Source organism: Leptonychotes weddellii, chromosome 8, assembly GCF_054177405.1.
Source record: "Leptonychotes weddellii isolate Sample4059 chromosome 8, ASM5417740v2, whole genome shotgun sequence".
Taxonomy (NCBI): Eukaryota; Metazoa; Chordata; class Mammalia; order Carnivora; family Phocidae; genus Leptonychotes; species Leptonychotes weddellii.
Genome location: NC_138376.1, coordinates 100,905,605 through 100,928,212, shown reverse-complemented (window position 1 = coordinate 100,928,212; position 22,608 = coordinate 100,905,605). Strand labels below are relative to the sequence as shown.

The 22,608-nt window shown below is 40.4% G+C and overlaps 2 protein-coding genes across 6 annotated transcripts in view; one reads left to right on the top strand and one right to left on the bottom strand.

Moving 5' to 3' along the window:
- Nucleotides 1-3,180: 3,180 nt before the first annotated feature.
- EPB41L2 (erythrocyte membrane protein band 4.1 like 2) overlaps nucleotides 3,181-22,608 on the top strand; it is a 382,553-nt gene continuing 363,125 nt past the window's right edge. Inside the window, exon 1 of the mRNA XM_081829001.1 lies at nucleotides 3,181-3,191. The gene's annotated coding sequence lies outside the window, so the exon portion shown is untranslated. The remainder of the gene's footprint in view (nucleotides 3,192-22,608) is intronic.
- Nucleotides 14,340-22,608, bottom strand: part of AKAP7 (A-kinase anchoring protein 7) — a 143,007-nt gene continuing 134,738 nt past the window's right edge. For 2 of the 5 annotated variants that reach the window (XM_081829013.1, XM_081829015.1), the window contains 2 exons: nucleotides 16,150-16,342; nucleotides 15,300-15,467 (listed from right to left, as the gene is read on the bottom strand). In XM_081829013.1, coding sequence (XP_081685139.1) covers nucleotides 15,434-15,467; nucleotides 16,150-16,342 — 227 coding nt within the window. In that variant the 3' untranslated portion in view covers nucleotides 15,300-15,433. Of the gene's footprint in view, nucleotides 15,468-15,493; nucleotides 16,343-22,608 lie in introns of those variants that run through there. The other 3 variants (XM_081829014.1, XM_081829016.1, XM_006746074.3) reach the window with 2 other exon arrangements.

Sequence of the window (22,608 nt, the reverse complement as noted above, 5' to 3'; positions counted from 1 at the left end):
TCATGCAACTGTAATACCTTCTTGGACTCCAATTATAAGTATGCCAGACTCTTTGATACTGTCTCATAGGTCACTAAGGCTCTGTTTATTTTTTTTTCCAATGGTTTTTCTCTATTTCATTTTGGCTAATTTTATTGCTACATCTTCAATCTCACTAATCTTTACTTCTACAGTATCTAATCTGCTCTTAATCCTATCCAGTGAAATTTTCATTTCAGATATTTTATTTTTGATCTCTGGAAGTTCCATTTTTAATCTTTCCCTTCTCTTTTCATTATGTTATGTCTTCCTTTATGTACTTCATATACTTATCATTCCTGTCCTAACAATATTATCTACCAATTTCATCATTTTGGTGTCTATTTTTCTTGACAATTTTTCTTATTGTCATGGGTCACGTTTTTCCTGCTTCTTTGAATATCTAGTAATTTTTTTTTTTTATTAGATGCTGGACTTTGTCATTATGAGGTGTTGAGTATCTGGACTTTGCTGCCTTCCATTAAAGATCAGTGGTCTTTGTCTTAAAGATAGTAGGCTAGTTTGATCCCTTGGATCAAACAAAAACAAGCTTTGTTTTAAGCTTTGCTAGAATGGTGCTAGGGTAGACTTCATTCAAAAGATGGTTCAGCTCTCCTAATAAGGCATCATCACTCTGAGATCTCCATCATATGTCTCAGATGATCACTAAGGAATTTTCACTTTGTCTGGCCAGTTGAAACATCTCCCTGTCCTGTGTGAACTCTGGGAATTCTTCTGCTTATGACACCCCTGGCTTTCTTTGCCTTGTAGTTTCATGCTATACTTGTGTGGCCTAATACTTAGCCAAGATCCAAGAGGACCCCTGTACAGATTCCTGGAAGTCTTCTTATGCATAACTCTCCTTTTTCCAGAACTCTGACCCACAACTTCCAGCCATCACAGCTTCCCTGAACATTGATCTCCACCTTCAACTCTGTAAGGCCACCCATGTTTTGGGAGGGCTCCCTTCCCAGTCTGGAATTTGCCTTTGGGTGAAAGCTGAGACATGTAGAGCTTGTTTCTCTTCTCTCAAAGATCACATTATTCTGCTTGTTTCTAATATCTAAACACAGTTGTGTTATATATTTTGTCCAGTTTTCAAGTTGTTTGTGGTGGGGGGGGGAATTATCTCTGGTCATTGATACTTCATCATGGCCAAGAGTGGAAGGTTGAAGTCATTTTTCATAAATGACATTGTAAGACTAGGCAATGTGTTTAAAAGCCCAGATGATATGGTGTGCCACAATATTGAGGTGAGGGGAATACTATCCATTTCTGTGAGGAATAATTACGGCTTTACTCAGTAAGGACTGAAGGGAAGGCAGTACCACACTATGATCTCGGTGTTTCCACCTTTGGGATGGAGCAAAGAACACCACTCTGTTCTGGACAGCGTTCTTCTAAAGAGGCAACAGAGACATTTATGGCAGAACATAAGGAGTGAATGATAAAGCTTCAGAAGCTGATATTTGGGCAGCTCCTTGGCAGAAGAATAGCAGTAAACAGCACCTAAGGCAGAAAATACTTGATGAGTCTTTTGGGATATTCTTGCAATATAGGGAGGAATGACATGGAAAATGACTGACTTATTTTTTATGGAAAATTAGATCTCTAAACTTTCATTTCCAAAGCCATAGTACATTGTCTTTTTGGTCTAGAAACAATGGGAAAAAAATATAATTCTCAATATGTAAATATTCTGTCAAAAATATTTAGTGAGACTTTATGTGTACAAAGGAAAAGTTCCTGTCATGGAAGGCCTCCAAGACACCTGAAGGAAAGACAACTACATTGGGCCAATAATTATAAGAATATGTTCAAGGTGTAATGAGTGCACAAATGAGTGCAGTAAATGCTGTTTGGATGACAGCCAAACATATACAGTTCAAACAGAGTTTTCATCATAACATTCCTGAATTCAAAAGAGGTTAACCCAGCTGGAAGAAATAAAGTCAATTCAATTTTCCCAATAAAGTATGTATAAACAATGGTCTACTCATTTTTAGTCTTTGGTACAGTACTTGATCTTTCTCCAGTGTGAAAGACGTATCAGTGAAGGGTCTCCCAGTCTGATCAGCACAAGAGGGATGATATTAATAGATCTATTTCAATGCTGTGCTTGGTTATTGAACTACTCTGTCTCTTGATCACAAACTTCTCATAATTTTAAACACAGTTTTAAATAAACAGAGACCCTCAAAGGAAATGCAGTCAACAATTAAAATGGAAAACAAAGCCATTTGTAATTATAACACATTTTAAAGAAAATCCTAGGAAGTACAGAACTGAGCTCATTGGAAAAGATCAATTCAAATCGCCTGATATTAACCATTTGAAGAAATCAAGCAAGTTTTCATATAGCCATTCTCTAGGCTCCACTCTACCTTACACATCCCACAGCACCTCTGCTTCCTTATGGCAATGTAGCATTAAAAACTCCACAGCAAACCAGTTTGCAATGTAGACTGTTCCCTGAAAGCCAATCCGCCACAACACATAGAAGTGAGAATGCGTGTGTGCGTGTGTGCGCGTGCGTGTGTGAGGATATCTGGAAATGGAGGTTGCTGCTTTTATTTACTCAGCAGGTACTGAACTACATACCTGTTAAATATGTTCATCGCAATGGGAATTCCAAAGCACATTATTCCCTCCCTAAATAATGGTTTCCTTCGTATGAAAGAGCAGCACTCAGCAGCAAAAAGAGTGTATTGCTTATAACGGAAGCGGGAGCACATTGATGGACGCTGGAAATGCCCCTCGGGCCACAAAATACAAGCCTTGGCTCTTCTCACCTCTTACAGCTCCAACTCAATTCTGTGTTGCCCATAATTGTGCTCCGCAGCACAACCTGCGCTAAATAAACCTATGACGACTTGGAAGGTCAACAGTTTTCCAGCGAACAGGGAAATCTGCTGCTAAGGATTATCTTGCCAGCAACAGAGTAAGTTCCGGTGCCCAACTAACTAAAAAATTTAATCAAAAACTGAGTAATTAGGTATCCACATGCAGAGACTAAGGGAAGTCTGCAGGGAGGTGAGTTTTCTTCCATCATGCCTCTAGAGGACTTTCTTTTGAACATGCCCAAAATAGAAAAGGCAAATCAGAATACATATGCTTTAAATAGATGAAGCTCTTGTTACAGATGGAAGGAAAACTGTTTCAGCAGTGTCTGAGTGACTTCTCCATTTCTTTTAGGATGTCAAGATACAATCCATGTATACTATCCAGTCCTATAGTAACTGAGTCTCTCCTGTATTTCTTTATCTTGTCTTCAGCAAAGATAAACATTCTTTCAAAAATAAAAAAAATTATGTATGTATTATGTTAAGTGAAAGAACTCAGCCTTAGATGGGTACATATTGTATCATTCCATTTATGTGACATTTTGGAAAAGGCAAAAATGTAGGCACAGATAACAGATAAATGGTTGCCCGGGGCTCAGGCTGGAGAGAGCGTCTGAATTCAAAGGGGCAGCTTAAAGGTATTCTTCAGGATATGAACATTTTTCTGGATCTTGTCTGTGGTGATGGTTACAAGAATCCAGGCAAGCATAAAAACTCATAAAACTGTATACCGAAAAAATGAACTTTGCTGAACAGAAATGTTTGAATTGGTTTAGAAATTACTTGAGGGCCTATTTTGTACCATGCAACAATGAGACTCTCCTGGTTATAATGATGCTGGGTTTTCAGCCTCTCATCTACAGTCTTAATCAGGGCCGCTGTAGCCTTCTTACTTGAGCATCATTAAAATTCTTATCTCCAGCATCATTACAACATTGTTACTTCCGTGTCACCTAAGCATTCTAAGCTGCTTGCCCAAGTAATGTAACTCAGACTCAAGTAGTTGATGGTGGGCGTGAAGCACGCAATTCTACCATTTCCCTGACTTTCACTTTGTGTCTCTAGCTCTGGGCATTATTTTTAAATACACAAGTAGCAAGATACATAACTAACAAGATAAATAAAGAACGGGATGTTTTGTTACACCATCAAGGTGTGCCTCTTAATGTTTCCCTCCCTCTCTTCCTTCTTTAAAAGAATAACCAGAAATTGTAAGAAAATTTTACTAGTTGCACATTTTTGAAAGGCGGTTTGTTCTGTAACCAGGTATCAATGATGTCGTGACATACAGACCTGGAGGTTCGTTATGCCAAGTGAAATGAGAAAGACAAAAACTGTATGTTATCACTTGTATGTGGAATCTATTGTTTTTAAAAGCCAATTTCATAAAAATGAAGAATAGAATGGTAGTTGCCAGGGGTTTGGGGTGGGGGGTGGGGGATGGAGAGATGTGGGTCAAAGGTACAAACTTGCAGTTATAAGAGGAATACATTCTGAGGATCTAACGGACAGCGCGGTGACTATAGTTAATAATACAGCACTGTATACTTGAAATTTGTTCAGAGCAGATCTTATGCACTGTCACACTCACACACACAAAAAGTTACTTGAGGTGGTGCATGTGCTAATTATCTTGACTTTGGTAAATCACTCCTCAATGTGTATGTATATCAAATCATCACATCATGCATTTTAAATATAAACAATTATATTTGTCCATTATTCCTTTAAAAAGTTGGAAAAAAATAAAATCAGCTTTTCAAGGTAAAAAAAAAAAAAAGGATGCTATGAACAAAAGGTTCAAAGAAGACTATCGTGTGTGGCTCCTGTCCTCTTTCTCTGGTTTCCTTACCCCCTTAGCCATTTGCAAGTCGCTAAAGAACCCTAGTCTGGTCCTTCAAGTTCGAAGACACACAATTGCCGTACAGTGTTGTCTTCAAACCCAGCATCAGGTTCAGAGGGAAAAGACGTCCCCCTTGAGGTGATTGTGGATTCAGATGTCCATGCTCTTTCTAGCGCCTCCGCCTGAAAACCCTTCCTGGGTAAGCTTTTTCTGTGTTGCTGTATTTCTGGGAACAGGAGTGACCGTACCATCTCTGCCATTTATATGTCGAGCCCTTTAAATCCTGTATTAGTAGCAAATCCCTGAGGTAAACCTTAGGAGGAGAAACGCTCCTCTGGTGGTGTGTCAGAGGGTCTGTCACTAAGGATCTCTGGACACTTACCATAACTGGCTCGATATCTGCCTCTCTACCCTTGAGAAAGCTGTATTCCTACCTCTCCCCCTTTGCCTTCCACGCCCTGCTCTCTTGTCCTTGTCCAGCAGGTGACTCCATTCATTCCCTACATCAGAGACTGAACTTTCCTTGAAGGCTTTGCTGTTCTGAATTCCATCTTCCAGTTTCCTATTCCCTGACATGGGTTAAGTCCCTGGGTCAAAGGGTTGCTTACTTTTCCCAGTGTACACTGATGGAAAGTGAATCCCAGTGTTCTTCCAGACGCTCAGTCATAATCTCCAAAGGAAGCATCTTCTTCAATAATTTCTTGGGTATCCTTTCAGAAACCTCCCGAATAGGAGCAGATTAATGGTATTGTCTTGTGCTTTGCATTTTGCTTAATGTACTTACTGATCTTTATATTTCAAAATATCTATATCCATTTTATTCTTTTTAACAGTGGCATACTTGGTATATACCACAACTTATTAATCAGACCTATATTGATTTAATTTTAGTTGTCTTCTTTTTTTTGCTGTGGTTGCCATCATAAACTATGGTGCAATGAACATCCTTGTACTTGTAGTTTTGCAAACACATGCAAATATAATTTTAGAAAAATTTTCGCAGTGGAACCGATGTCTGGGTTAACATTTTCAGTTTATTCATCTTCATAAATTTCACCAAATTGTCCTCCCAAAATGTTGTATCTGTTCATATTCCTACCAAAATGATTCAAGAGTTCCTGATTCACACAACTTCACCAACCTCGTATATTTTTTTTTTAAAGATTTTATTTATTTATTTGAGAGAGCGAGAATGAGAGAGAGTACATGAGAGGGGGGAGGGTCAGAGGGAGAAGCAGACTCCCTGCTGAGCAGGGAGCCCGATGCGGGACTCGATCCCGGGACTCCAGGATCATGACCTGAGCCGAAGGCAGTCACTTAACCAACTGAGCCACCCAGGCGCCCACCAACCTCGTATATTATCATTAACTTAACTCTCTATGCCCTGATGGGTTTAAAAAACGTACCTCATTATTGTTTTACTTGTTTTATTTAATTATTAGTGAGGTCCGTATCTTTGTATATGATACATGGTTTTGCCAATTTATAACTTTTCTTGTGAACTATGGTTTTTGCCCATTCTGGGATAGATGAAGATCTCTCATGGCACCCTGAGCCCTCAGAAAACTCATCATGCAATGGAAGCGGGTGCTCTCTTACACTTCCTTTGGCCCAAACAAGCCCCGGCACCATTTCTACTCTTACAGATGACCTCCAGTACAGCAGCAAAAGGGGCATTTCTATCCTAAGCTGGCCACCTCTCTGGCACTCCCACCAGAAATGATGCAAAGGAGCTCCCTGCTCTCAGATTGCCCAAACTCAAATGTTGGGGAGGGGGTCTAGCGTCACCCAACCAACTGTCCAGAGCAACAGGGGGAAGGAATGGAGGATACAAGCCCAGCCACTCCCTCCACGACAGACAATCCTGCCCCCGCCATTCCCAGGGTGGACGCTCTCCTGGGGTGCCACAGAGGTGATGGAGTCCGATTCAGTCGTCTTGCTGCGACCAGTTTGTTGAGCAAACAGGACTCGTGACATTAGCCAAATACAGCTTTGTTTTTGTTTCCCCGTCCCTTTAGGCTTTATTTGGTGCAGGGAGTCTTCTCTTTCACCGGGAGACAATTCTAACAGTCCCTCGGATTGTGTGTTTCCTCTTCTGCGGAATATACATTCCACCAGCCACTTGAAGTAGCACACGCCATCTCTGTCTCTCTTCGCCTGCCAGGATGTCTCTCTTCGTCCTGCCAGTGCTTAGGCGGTGACTTGCTCAAGCTGCTTGGGGCCGAGAGGCTGCAGTGTGGAGAGGGCTGGTCCTCCTGCCCTGCACTGCCCTCCCTCACTGCCTTTCCCTCCCGTGGTGGAAGCTCAGGGCCAGAGGAGACATGAGGGGAGGCAACAGTGCTCCCTAGGCTGGCTGACTTTCTGCTCTCAGGACCTGACACTTGGTTCTCACAGGCATCCCTCAGGGAGAAGACATGATGGAAGTTTCTTCTTTCTTTGTGGGCTCCTGCGGGTTCCGGCTAGGCCCTCCCTGGACCCGGAGGATACGGTTCTGCCCTGAGCGGGTCCGTTCTCCTTCCTTGGCCTCCCACCTTTGCTGGCCGATGCCTTCTCCCCTCCCCAACCCCACAGCAAGCTCGCCTGCCCCCGCCTGGGAGCCAGTCTCCTCCTCATCCTATAGATGTCCCACGGTGGGCTTTGGTGGTCTCAGATGCCTGAAGCTAGTCCTCTGAGCGCCACTGAGGTTGGCACTGAGGTGACCTGGCATTTGAACGGGAGAATGAGGGACTGGGGAGGGAGAGAGCAGGGTCTTGAGCAGAGGCAGAAAAGTGAAAGATTACAGAGGGCAAGTAGCAGGGTGGGTCACTGGAAACAGGATTAGGCTCTCTGGACAGGCTAACTGGCATCTGTGGAACTTAGGTTTCTACCCTCCCGAAGAGGGAGGGACAGGCGCCCCCTTCTTCCTGATGATGACATTTCAAGGGAATGGCTTTCAGGTCTTTGAGACAAACACACTTCTGGGTAGAAGGAGATACACATACTTCTCAAAGGGACAGAGGAAGGTTTTGCCATTTTAATTTCTTTCAGTGAAAGAAGAAAAGGAGGTCAAGTGTCGGCTGGAACAAACGGCACATCTCTTGGCAGCCTTAATCTTTTCCATACAGAAACGCAAAGAAGGGCTGGGTCATCCCAGACACTTCATCCTGTCATGTTAACAGCCTGGTAGAGTTTGGGCGAGTCTCCTAGTGCAGGGCTTGGATGGAGTCGTCTGTGGGGTGCAGCTCTCGGCAAACATTCTGCCATGGAGAGCATAATGTATAAAGTGCAGCTTGCTCCAAATACCTCCTCCTCTCACAAAATTCTTTTTAACCCCTTCCTCATGTTCTTAACCACCCGGAGGGGTCTGAGTGTCACTCCCTTTGTACCCTTGACTATGAGGAAGGCTCTGTCTCACCCACACATTGGTATTCTGTTTAGCTTACTGGTGCCTCACGGGAAACGGCAGTAAACAGCGCCCAACTGCAAGATCCTATGATGTTGCCAAACCTACGGCTGACACCAAGAACTGGGCTGAAGGAGGGGCGCCTGGGTGGCTCAGCTGGTTAAGTGTCCAACTCGATTTTGGTTCAGATCATGATCTCAGGGTCTTGGGACTGAGCCCCGCATCAGGCTCTGTGCTTGGCAGGGAGTCCGCTTGAGATTTTCTCTCTCCCTCTGCCACTTTTCCTCTCTAATTAACAAATAAATCTTTTTTTTCTTTTTAAAGAGTTGGGCCACTGGAGCTCAAAAGCCAAAAATATGAAAATCAGCCTCCTTTTTATTTTGGTTGTAGCCCCCCACCAAAGACAAGGTCTTGTTTGAAATGAGGTAGGTGATGAGGGGAAACAGGGATTATAGAGAAAGGAATAAATACATCATTCCAACAAATGGATCTTTCACTTACTAAGCAGCCAGCCCAGTATCTGGCCCATGGGAAATGCTGAACGAATGAATGAATGGGCCTTATTTCTGAGTAATGCAATCTTTACGCAGTAAAGGCTGCAATGAAATCAACTGATAGCTAAATAGATTTTTATTTTAAAGTAGCATTTAAGATTTTATTTATAGGAATGTTTATTATATGACATTTTGAAAATACTAAAATGCACAAAATAGGAAGTAAACTCACTTGTAATCCCACCACTCAGAACTCATCACTATTAATATTTTATATTTAGATACAAACGTATTGTGTAAGTTATTTAAAAGCAAAACTACTAAATGATAGAAGACTAAACTAAATTAGATGATACAAAATTCATATAGCCTCAAAATGATACATCCTGCCTGAATACTGTGGCGTTTTGTTTTTTTTTTTGCACAATTTTGCTCAAATTTGCTGTTGTGTTTCAGTTTGACGTGTAGGTCCCACCTAGTCAGCTTTTGCCGCAATAACGCTGCATAACAAAAAAACAGTAAGCATCTATTTCTCGCTCACATGTCTGCAGAGACATGACTGCTCATGGCTGGGCTGGGCTCCAGGCTGCAGAAATATTTCAGGTGTGCTCCACAGATTCCAAATTCCAAGGCTTTGCTTGCTTCACACCTACATACATCCCATTGGCCAAACAAGGCAGGTGGCCATGCCCAACATCAAGGGGGGCAGTGAAATACTCTCTGCCTTCGATGGGAGTAACTGTTACGACATAGGACACAGGCAGTCACATGGAAATGGATACAGGGAGGGGTGAAGAATTGGCAACAATAATCCAATCTTCCCCGGGCCTAACTATCCTAATTTATATCATTTTCTTCTAGCTAGATCTAGGAAATTCACTGATTTTTTTTTTTAATACTTCATTATGGAAAGCAACAGACTATAAGTTTATTTATCACAAGCATAAAAGGCAGGCATTCTGAGTGCACTAAAGACTGGTCATTTCTCTTAAAACATAAAGTTTGAATCTTCCACACTCTATAGTTAATATGATGGACTCATTTTCTTCTACTTATTACATTCCTTTGATGTAAACTCTCCATTTAACTCTTCTCTATATTTCCATGCATGTTATTTGACTCAGGAAGCCACCTCTGGGTTTCAGGGGAGCCCCCAGAAATAGCTCTTTCCCATTTTTATGGCTGAAATCTTTCTAGCATGCCTCCCGGAGAAAATTAATATTTTTCATGTATTAAAGCATTTCTGTACTTCTAACGTATCTCTAATTTATTATATTAAAATATCCCTACATCTGTTTATTATACATTTTATTCTCTTAAGCACACAATGTAAAATATTTGTTTTTATGAAATGAATAGGAAATAGCCCTATTATTATAATACCCATCGTGTGATATCATTTTAAAATTCTAAGTCTGCCCCCCAAATTATATAAACCATTAAGATTCTTTCAACAATGACACCACTACCATCACAATTGGTCCTTTCTGCCATTTTCCATGTACAGCAACTGGGTCTTTTGATCCATGTTGCATAAAGTGTGCAGGTGGTTTTGTTTTTCTGTTTCTATCCAGATATCTGATAAAGTGTGGGCAGAGCCCCAGTGAGCATGTCCTCTTTAAGGCCTAAATTACTTGTTGAAAGAATGGGCATGAAAAGGAGTCCTGACTCTTTTCTGCTCATAAATGTTGCCCCCATTTGGAGAGGATTTGGGAAATGCATGGGACATATTTCGTTGTCACAATAACTGAAGTCTGCTGATGTTTACTGCCTGGAAGCTAGGAATGGTACCTTCCTACCATGCACAGGACCATCCCACTCTACAGAGAAGTGTCCAATTCAACATGCCAATCGTGCTTTGTGTGGAAACACTGATTCAGTGGAATATAGCTGGTATTAATTGGGATTTTTAGTTGCAAGTAACAGAACCAACTTTAGCTAGCTTGAGTGGAAAAAGAACTGATAGTAAAAGATATTTCATAGCTCACAGAATCCCCAGGTCTAGAGAATCAGGCTGGGTGGCCAAACAGCAGGAAAAAGGCTCCATTACACCACCAGCTGCTCCAGGGGAGCCCTGTGGCCACTACCCTCTGCCACTGTATACCACCCACACAGGGTATGGGAGCCCCCAGAGGGCATCTTTGCCACTACTGTTTCTAAGAGCTGGAAGTCTGTCTCCCCACTGTCCTCTCCGGAATGGGTTGATTCCATGCAGAGTCACGCTCTGTCTTGGTGGAGCCCAGGTCACCCAGGGTCAGCCCAGGTTAGCCCAGGTCTGAACCCCAGGGACAAAGGAGGCTGAGAAGGTGAGTTCCTGGCCTCTACCTCAGGCCCTCTACCCTGGGGAAACAGGGCTCACAAGGTAGGAAGTTCCCCTCAAATAGGAAGGTGTTCAAAAGAGGCTGGGAGATCACTAAGTGTGACACATATCCATGAAATCATCCAAAGCCCTTACCACGTGCCCCTCCATAAAGATATTTCTCAAGCATAACCTGACAAAAATAGCTTCAAAATTTGCCTTCCAGAGTCTTAAAAAGATATACTTAGTTTTTCCCCACTGTTCCATATTCATTCTATTTTCTCTGTCTCAATTACCATATCAGATATTTTTTGGAGTGGTGCATACATATCACTTATGTTTCCTTTCTCAGCACTGTAATTCCTGTCCAGCAATAAGACTTATTCTTTGTCCTTTCACCACCTACAGCTTTATAGATCCCACACGAGCATTTACAAAAAAAAAAAAATTTTTTTTTTTAGATTATGGATAAGTTACCATCTATGTGGGTTTAAAGAATAAGCAAGGAAAGGACAGTGCGCTTTGATTCAAAGACATTATCATGGCGACTATGCGCCCACATGGTTTTTGGCAGGAAGTGTGGGAAATAATCCGAAGAGTCGTGCCAATTCGCTATGAGGCTACTTGAGAACAAGAGCCCCGGATGCCATATAGTTGCTCAAGTTGACAGGACTGCAAGCAGATGGGTCAGAGGATACTGCATAACATGTAAATATATAGGTAGGAGAGTGGCTTTTCAGAAATAATTTGAACCACTAAAGGGAAAGCAACGTAAGTTTACTGGAAAGCGTGAATTGATTTCTCACTTGTATTATTCCTAACTTTATGCTGTAACGGAACTTAATGACCTTCCAATAAGTGACTAATGACAGAATATATAGAAGAATAACTACTGCAGTTTACATTTTAAAATCATCCTAAATTGCTTAAACTTATCAGTTGCGCTTAACAGATGCAAATAAGTAGTTTTGAGTGTATTACACTGGATGATAATAATTAACACCTTCCCTTCAGCTCTCAAATTACCTTTTTACTCCCAGAACAGTGATCCGGGGGGAAAGTGCTGTAGCTAGCATCAGAATTTTAAATTCACTGACTCAAAGTGAATTTCTTTAATATTCATTTTTACTGTGAATGAAATAATCCAAGGCTTTGTCTTGTTAGCATATAGCTGCTATGAAATTCACGTAGGCGCTTGGAAACTATTTTCTTTTAAGTACATTGGGTCCATTTATCTTTTATATGGATTCTCTTTACCTGAGAAAAATTGGAATTCAGAAATACATCTAAAGTTTGTTCAAAGAAAAGATTATTATAGAAGAGGTCTTGAATATGATGAAAACAATGGCTGACAACAGGTTTATCCATTCAAGTTATGTTTGGATATACTACAGGTTCGTTGTCTTTAATTCTATAATGAAATAAATCTTAACTTGTGACATCTGTGATAGCTGGCTTATGTACCTGATTGAGTGCAAAAGTGCAAATATATCTTATTGGTCATAGGTCTGAAATGATATCTAGAATATGAAGTTAAAACTGCTTTATTTACCTCCTTAGGAGGACATCTGGCTGCTGGAATAACTGGGTGGAGACACATTTGCGGTTTTGGAGTGAACAGTTTGAATCTTAAGTATGCTCTCTCTATAAATCTAGTATATCTCAAAGGGCTATAGTTAGCCTAGACTGAGAAGTAGATTAATACAGTAATATAAGAGTCTATAAATAGGGCCAAGTTCAAAGCTGACAGAATCTTGTCCTGCTGTGGAAAATAGGACTTTTTAACATCCCTTAAAATATTCATATAGGATCTACTATTTCTCCAGTGACTGAAAAATGTTGGGATTTTGTCATAAAGGTATGTACTATTGCAGTTTCCCTGCCTCAAGATGAGAACTATCACAAATAGAACAGAATGTAAAGCATCCAACTCTTGATTTCAGCTCAGGTCCTGATCTCAGGGTTGTGAGTTCAAGTTATTTAAAAAAAAAATCACTTCTCAGTGGCAGAAGGTCTAGAAGTCACAATGCACCTCCTGGACCAAACCGAGACCAACTACTACCATTTTGGGACAACATATTCTGGTGATGGGACCCCACAAGCGATTATTCTAGGACTCTGATTAGTGGGGAAAAGGTCATTTTGAATATTTCAGATCCCAAACTTAGATTTTTACAAATTCTTACTTGGTTTTTAAGAATGGAACTATGAAGAAAACATGTTTTATTGTGTATTTTCCATTATTTTTGGAAACCTGCTTAGATGAAGATTTCATTGATAAGGATTAGAATCTTTAATCCCTAAATTAAATACCTGGGGTTCCCTCCACCTCCCTCCCCCGCCAGTTCCATTCTATCAGCTGACAGATCTCATATACGTTATAGAACTTCAGGACTGCGAGGGAGTTTACTTAGTCAAAAGAAAGTGACCCCCTTTGTTACCCATCCTTTACTCATGAAATGTATTATACTTGGGGGGGAGAGGAAGTGTTGCATTGTGGAAAGACAGTGGCTTTGAAGTAGAAGACCCAAGTCTCAAGAAGCCCTACCTTTTATTAGCTTTATAAATAGCCATTTAGCTTTACAGCCACTTCACCATCTACAGCCCCAGTTTCCTAGCTTCCTAATCTGTTAAACAGTCCAATAACTTCCTAGTAGGGTCACCGAAGGGAAAAATGTCACAATGTGCCTAAATCATCTGGTGCACAGACATGGAACCAATAGAAGCGATGATTCTTAACTAAAGACCTGTGACCCCAGATGGCAAAAAAGGACACTCTTTCAGCCTTTCAAGTTGTTTGGAAGGACTGAACCAGCTCCTTGAGGATAAAGATATTTATGGATAGAGGCTGAGAAGAGCTATTTCTCCTGAAATCCTGTTACCCTGAATTAGAGGACAGTGAAAACAGCCCTGGAACGTTGAGAAGGGGCGTCGGGTTGTCGCTCACGGCCAGCTCCCAGCAGCAGCGGCCTTGCGTTAGGCACTCAGGCTCCTTGAGTCTGTTTCTTCATTTGAAAAACAAGGTGGGCCCCCAAATATCTTTGCTTCCTATCTTACAGGTTTTTTTAAGGAAGCTGTCTTCGAGCAGGAAAGCCCTCTACCTTTCAAGGGATTTCATGGTAAGCAGCTCCCTGTCTCACCTTTGGAAGGATCTGCTCCTTTCATCTCTGCTCCTGCTGTCACTTCACTGACACATAATTAGCAGTTTGTGGGATGCTATTTAGATTTTCTTTGCATTTAATGTTCTGTTGTTAATTCTCTGTGAAGCTGACTGATTTGAGGTGATCTAAAAATCTGAAGTTGAAAGGTATTCTGGCAACTGCTCTCTGAGCATGAAGGAGAAGGACATAAATAAAGGTGAAGAAACACTACAACTATCCGAGCTCCTGTTTATGACTTCCTTCTGCCAGCACAGAGCCAACAACTTCCAAGAATGAGAAAGAAAGTGAGGAGAGGCAACAAGGGAAAACAATACATTTATTAAGAGGCATGAAAATGCATAAACTCATTTATAAATAAATGTCGAATTTACCCAGTGAAAAAATAGCTAAAATCCATGAGTAAACTGGATTTTACATTTGAAATGATTACATATTTGATCTCCAATTTCCCCTCCATCGTGATCTCTTAGTAGCAGCAATTTTGCAATGACTATAGAAAAAGCTGTTACCAATGATTATCATATGGGGGGAAATTTTTCAAGAATTGTCTTTAAAAATGAACCAGTGCAAACAAATTCAGATTATAAGGGATACAGTAAGACCTAGGGCTTATCTTCAGAAAAGTAGAAAATAAAAATCCCAAACATTTACTCATTAAGAAATGAAAAAGCAAACTACATTTTGATCATTGAAAAATAATACATATGGATATTATAAAACATTCTTAACCAGTAATTGTAATAATTACACTTAGAAATGTTCATTCAAGTACTAGTGTTCAATAAACATTCAAATTCCCATTAAAAGTAACACTAGGTATAGACTTGTGTGGACAATACTACTTCTGATTTAATAATAAAAATCACATCAACAGAAGGCAAGGGACCCTTAAAATACTGTATTTTTTGTACGTAAATGATTTTTCACAGTCTGTATGTGTTATCTGTGAGAACCCAAGAAACATCTCACAACAGCTAAATAAGTCCTTTCTATAAAATAACTCTTGATATTACAGAAACAAACATGCTGAAACACAAGTTTAGCTTTAAACGTAACAGAGCAGAATCAGTTTTCTTTGGCAAGAAATTGTTAATTCCTTACCAAATGCTGGCTTCCTGTTGTGTAGACACTATCAGAACAGTTCTTTGGTATTTACCAAAGAGCTATGAAATAATCTGACAAGGTTGCATTGAGTAGGGTACCATGGTGGTAATGTAGGCCTTATGTCAAAGTTGTACTGAAATCAACCTGGTTTCCTTGATTACTGTTGTTAACAGATCTTCCTTCAAAAAGCTCCCTCCTAATCCTGGCCTGAGTCTCAGGCTTTAACAAAAGTTCCTTTATCTGTTTCACTTTGGACTTCAGACTCATCCTTTCTCGACGCAAAGCTTCATTAATTAAGTCCCGGAGTCCAATAGGTTTCTTGCCTATGGAAAAAAAAATTATATAATACATTTTACATACAAATGTCAGTGAAAAACATGAAATATGGCACACAGACTTATCAAAAGAAGGTTAAAAGAAACCTGTAAGATGTTGCCCACGTTTTATAGAAAAGGTTGCATTTTGCCAAAAATATATCATTTGCACGAAACCAATTTACTGTAAATAAAAATCAACGCTTAGCAACAGCAGATGTAGGACGGACGTGAGACATTATGGACCAACAGTATGGAAAACGATTTCAACAGTGATTATTTAAACTTAGCACTTGTTAGCTGTGTGTGTGTTTTGGCCTCAGATAAAGTGGTCAAATGCCCTGCTAAGCAATATAAATGGCAGTATTCCACTGATGGCCAGGCCCTTTCCATGGCCTTTAATTTGAGTCCACGAGGCATAACCCAAAGTTCCCTCTCCCTCGGCCATGGCGGAGGGCAAGTGAAACTCGGGCCATTCTTCTGTAAGTTAATTTCCTCTGCTAGTCCCAGCACTCCATTTCTCTTCTGTTTCAGAAATGCGAACACATTGATCATGAAAGTGGTGGGCAACCTCCACAGATTGGACAAGAGACACTGAAACAGCACAATGCAAATTAGTCCGTTGACCCAGCAGAGGGGAGCGGGATGCTTCTCACGGAGCAGCGGGGGCCTGCCTGCACTGGGCTCTCACTTCCTGTTGTTGTCACTCTCAGTGCCATTCCTATCAGCCTCTTGAGTTTTCACAGAGCTCCCATCCCCTGGCTTGCTTTTGTTCTGTGTTTCTTCCAGATACTGCTGGACAGCCTTGAGCACCGCGTTCTCCACCAGCCTCTTACTGAGCCTTACCAGTTCAGCATCATCGGGCTCACCTCCATTCTTATCACCTACATTCCACAATAGAGAAGAGAGGTCACTGAGGTCATACTGCCACAGAAACTCGGCATGCAGGGGCCGGCTAGTTCGCTTAGTTAAAGAGAGCAAGTGTCCTTTCAATCTGGTAAATTGGATCTATAAATGCAAGAATAATGGCTTGGCCTTTCATTTGGTATTTGCAGAAACAGGAAACTGCCTATTCCTGAAGATTTCAGATTGAAAAGTAGTTCATTAACCCCAATCTAAAAATATGCCACCTCGCCATGCTGGAAGCTTCCCATTTCTAGAATTATTGTTCTTCTCTCATCCATGGCTATTTGCTACTATTAAAGTCCATGTGCCCATCACCTGGAGCCTCAGGCACGTGAATTCACCAACTAGATCTGCGTCTGCTTTTCCTTCGCCACTGCCAAATGTCAGGCGATCAAGATTTCCCAATCAACTAACTACTTAGGATCACTAGTGTTTTAAATGTTTGGCCCATAGGCTGGTTGTTAATCAACTCTCAGCACGCCCAGAAAGACAAAGGCAGTTACTACTGCTAGGAACTGGTTTAAAATAAGCTTGTAAAACTAATATTCTTTTTACTCTCAGTGCGATCACTGCAATTTAAGAAATAAGAAACTCTTCAAGAGTTAGGATGATGAGAGTAAATTACTAGATGTTAATACTTTACAGCCACGGGGCACCTGGGTGGCTTAGTCCGTTAAGCATCTGCCTTCCGCTCAGGTCATGATCCCAGCGTCCTGGGATTGAGCCTTGCATCGGGCTCCCTGCTCAGCAGGGGAGTCTGCTTCACCCTCCCCCTGCTCTTGTGCTCTTGCTCACTCGCTCGTTTTCTCTCTTTCTCTCCCTCTTTTTTTTTTTAAAAGATTTTTTTTTTTTTATTTATTTGAGAGAGAGAGCGAGAATGAGAGAGAGAGAGAGAGAGCATGAGAGGGGGGAGGGTCAGAGGGAGAAGCAGACTCCCCGCCGAGCAGGGAGCCCGATGTGGGGCTCGATCCCAGGACCCCGGGATCATGACCTGAGCCGAAGGCAGACGCTTAACGACTGAGCCACCCAGGCGCCCCTCCTTCTCTCCCTCTTAAATAAATAAATAAAATCTTTTAAAAAAATACTTTATGGCCATTTTATTTCCCTGCTAGTGATGATCAAGGTTTAATTATTCTACCTTTCATTTTACTGCAAAAGGGCTGATTCTCACCTATTCCTCCTATGCTAGACATTTCCCACTCACTCTCTTCCTTGTCTCCATTAACTGGGAAAAAACACAAGGAGCTCATCTCTCATGCCCATTTAGTCCCTCATCTCCTTCCACTGAGCTGTTGACCCAGAAAGGCAGATGACTGAAGGGAAAGACATTCGAGCACCTAAATATGATAAACAAATACTAATAGATCTCAAGTGAGTGACAGACAGCATATTATAATAATAGTACGAGACTTTAATATTCTACTTTCAACAATGAATAGATCATCCAGACAGAAAATCATGTGGGCTTGAACTATACTTTAAACCAAATGGACCTAACAGATATATACAGAACATCCAACAATAATCAACACAGTATGGTATTAGCATAAAAACAGACACATAGACCAATGGAGCAGAATCTAGAGCCCAGAAATAAACTCATGCATATATGGTCAACTAATATTTGACAATGGAGCCGAGAAAACACAATGGCGAAAGGATAGCCTCTTCGATAAATGGTGCTTGGAAGACTGGGCATCCACATGCAAAATAATGAAACTGGACTCCTATCTTATGCACACTCACAAACATTAACTCAAAATGGATTAAGGACTTAAACATAAGACCTAAAACCAGAAAACTTCTAGAAGAAAACAAAGGAAAAAAAGCTGCTTGACAATGGTCTTAGCAATGATTTTTTTGGATGACATCAAAGAGCAAGCAATGAAAGTAAAAATCAGCAAGTGGGACTATATCAAACTAAAAATCTTCTGCACAGCAAAAGAAACAATCAACAAAATGAAAGGCAATCTACAGAATGGGAGGAAATATTTGCAAATCATATATCTGAGAAGGGGTTAGTATTCAAAATACATAAGGAACTCATACAACTCAATAGCAAAAACACAAACAATCCAATTTAAAAATGGGCAGAGGACGTGAATAGACACTTTTCCAAGGAAGACATACAAATGGTTAACAAGTACATGAAAAGTGCTCAATATCACTAATCATCAGGGAAATGCAAATCAAAACCACAGTGAGATATCACTTCACACCTATTAAATAGTTATTATCAAAAAAATAAGAGGTAACAAATACTGGCAAGGATGTGGAAGAAAGGGAACCCTTGTGCACTACTGATGGAAATGTAAATTGGTGCAGCTATGATGGAGAACGTTATGGAAGGTTCTCAAAAAATTAAAAGTAGAATGACCATATGATCCAGTGATCCCACTTCTAGGTATATATCTGAAGAAGATGAAATCATAATCCCAACAAGATATCTGTGCTCCCATGTTCATCACAATATATCTCACAATAGCTAAGACAAGAAAACAACCTAAGTGTACACTGATGAATGGATAAAGAAAATGAAATGTGGTATTTATATAAAATGAAATATTCAGCCATTAAAAGAAGGAAATCCTGCCATTTGTGACAACATGGATGGAACTTGAGGGCATTATGCTAAGGGAAAGAAGTCAGAGAAAGACAAATACTGTGTGATCTCATTTATATGTGCAATCTAGAAACACTGAACTCAAAGAAACAGAAAGTAGAATGGTGGTTGCCAGGGACTGAGCAAGAGTAGAAAAATGAGGAATGTTGGCCAACGGGCACAAATTTTCAGTTATAAGATGAGTAAGTTCTGGGGATCTAATGGACAGCATGGCAATTATAGTTAACAACACTATATCATACACGTGAATGCTGCAAGAGAGTAGAGCTTTAATGTTCTCACTATACCAACAATCTTAAAATATAATTATGTGAAGTAAAGCATGTGTTCACTAATGTCTTTGTGGCAAACATTTTGCAATCTATAGGTGTATCAAATCATCACATTCTGTACCTTAAACTTACACAGTGTCATATGTCAATTATATCTCAATAAAGCTGGGGAAGAAAAAGAAGTAACTAGACTGCTCACACATAAAGGTCAGCTCAGTTTTGGAATATCACCCATGGCCTCCAGAAGGCAAAAGCCCAGTGTTGCACTCACACCCTCAGATCTGGAACAGGTAGTTACTAAGGGTGTGAGCTGGAGGATGGATAATTACCTTCTATCCTTACATATGACAGGGATTAAGTACAAAAGCACATATGCTAAGGGTGAGAATTGGTCTCCAACCCTCCTTCTGAGCCCCACCACTTCTATTTAACACATGTCCAGGACCAACTCTGTTTATAACCATCATTCCTAGAAACATCCAAGCAGATGAGAGATAGCTTAAAGACTCGTCTAGACTTGCTACCAGTGGGAGCCCTTAGCAACTGCTTTCCCCTCAGAAGTGGCAATATGGCACTCAAGACTCATGATCAAAAGTTCTAGAAAGAACATTTGTGGTGCAAAATATGCTTAGAATTGAGTAAGCTTCAACTCCATAATATCTACGTAGAAGTTACTGAACATAAATACGTCAGGATATTATCAAAAGAAAGATAAAGAAATTCATTACTGATACCATATTTGCGGGCAATTTAAGACTATTTTTATTAGTAAGAAGGAATGAACATATTGTGTAATACTTAAAGGACTTTATCTTAATCTTACAAGATAGTGTTTATACTGTATAGCTGATACCTCCAAATGTGTTACCTATCTGGAACTATTTGTATAATGGCTCTTCAAACTTAAAAGGGTGGGGCGCCTGGCTGGCTCAGTTGGTTAAGCGCCCGACTCTTGATTTCAGCTCAGGTCATGATCTCAGGGTGGTGAGATGGAGCCCTGCATTGGGCTCCACGCTTAGTAGGGAGTCTGCTTAAGATTCTCTCTCTCTCCCTTAACCCCACCCCCACCAGTTCATGCTCACGCACTCTCGCTGTCAACAAAACAAAACAAAACAACAAAAAGCCATAAAAACATTAAAAAGGGGAAAATCAAACTGCAAATGAAGGTATACTCTAAGTGCCCTCCAAAACACTGGAAATGACTGCATCCGTCACCCCACTTGTGCCATGCACCTAGGCCAGAGAACGCATTCCTCCAGATTGTTTCCTACACTCGTCAGTTTTAAGATAACATCAGTCATCACATCACTGACACATCATCAGTAAGACAGAGGGCTGTATTGGAGTCTAATCATAACTCACTCCCTAAGATGCCTCAGGTCAAATAATCTGTGTTTCTGAGATTTTTCTCAGTCTACTATGAAGTATTCCCATTACTTCAAACACTAAGAGGTTTAAAACACAAAAACCTGCCCACAAAATGTTAATTTTTCCCTTCTGACTTTCCTATTTCTGATTATGCTTTTACTATTATCCAAGTCAACCAAGCTCAAAACAAGATTGTCACCATCTCTAACTGCTTCATTTCCCTCATTAAATGGTGACCCATTTAATCACCAAGCCCCAACAAAGTGCTTTTTAAAATTTCTCTTCTCTAGATCAATATTTCTAAACTGTCCTTTTTAGTCTCCATTGTCTCTACAGGAAAATTTAAACCAGTCTTCCTAAGCTTTCTAAAATTTACCTTTGGTGGTCAGCCACCATTGCTGTGCTTCCACTGCTAGCTTCCAACCTCTCCTGCGGAGCCTCCACATCATCCTCTACTTCTGGATGGCCCTCCCTTTCTCTAATCAAAATCCCTTTGCTCCATGAAGCCTTCCCTGACTAACCCAGCTGGAAGTGGCTCCAAGAACTCTGGCTGCAGGGATGGTACATGGTCGTTTGGTCATTCATTCACATATGCACTGAGGACCTACAATATACCTGGCTATTCTAGCCTACGGGGACTCAGCAGAGGACAAAACAAAGTCCTGCTGGTTTTCCTTTCTTAGTTTCTTCACAAATTATGAGCATTATTTATTAATATATTTATTCAACAACCACTGATTGAGTGTCCACTCTGCTAAAGATCTGGTCTTGAGTAGAGAAACCATGTCCTAGGCTTCTCAGTCATCCCTCACTCATGAGAGTTCAACAAATATTTTTCAGTCCAATGAACTGTTGATTAAAGTCCTTAAAGGACTTTAAATGTTGCTATCTTGCTATAAGGATAGCACACCTTGGCCAGAAATTTACATTTAATATTAATTTAAAGCAAGAAGAAGAAAAAAAAAATTTAAAGCAAGAGCAGAGAATTCCAGAGTAATCTAAATAGTCGTGTGAAAATCTCCAACCACTTGGCTTGATAAACCTGGTCAATATGACAAAATATCCAGCCTATGGGACAAATACTAACCATCTACAATAACTAACCAATCAACCAAAAAAGCAAAGAAATTTATAAATGAATCTTCCAGATCTGTCCTGAATTCCACCTTATGATTTCCACAAAGCATACTCAAGACTATTCTATGTCACCTCAAGGAATACCCTACTGGAAGGTTCATCAGAGAGCCTTGAAAGTGGGCAGCAATTCTAAAAACATGTATCTCTATTCCAGTAAGACCATATTTGTAGTCCCACTTTCAACAGACTTAGTTCAACTTAACTAACAAGAGGCAGCTTAAGATTAAAATTATACTGTATTTTTCTTCTGCCTACTACTTGAATAAATGTAGGTCTCCACAGTGACCTCTAAGATAAATGGCTACCTTCCTTTTACCTGAAGCATAGTTTAAAATAGCATTTCAAAGAGGTTACTGCCTATGTTCTCCTCTAGGATTCTGATGGATTCCTGTCTCACATTGAGGTCTTTCATCCATTTTGAGTTATCTTTGTGTGTGGTGTTAGAGAATGGTCAAGTTTCATTCTTTGACATCAGCCACAGCAATTTCTTTCAAGATACATCTCCAAAGGCTAGTGAAGCAAAAGCAAAAATGAACTTTTGGTACTTCATCAAGATAAAAAAACTTCTGCACAGCAAAGGAAACAGTCAACAAAACAAAGAGGCAACCCACAGAATGGGAGAAGATACACTACAGACAAAGTGCTGATTTCCAAGATCTATAAAGAACTTCTCAAACTCAACACCCAAAAAACAAATCATCAAGTCAAAAAGTGGGCAGAAGACATGAACAGACACTTCTCAAAAGAAAACATACAAATGGCTAACAGACACATGAAAAAATGTTCATCATCATTAGCCATCAGGAAAATTCAAATCGAAACCACACTGAGATACCACCTTACA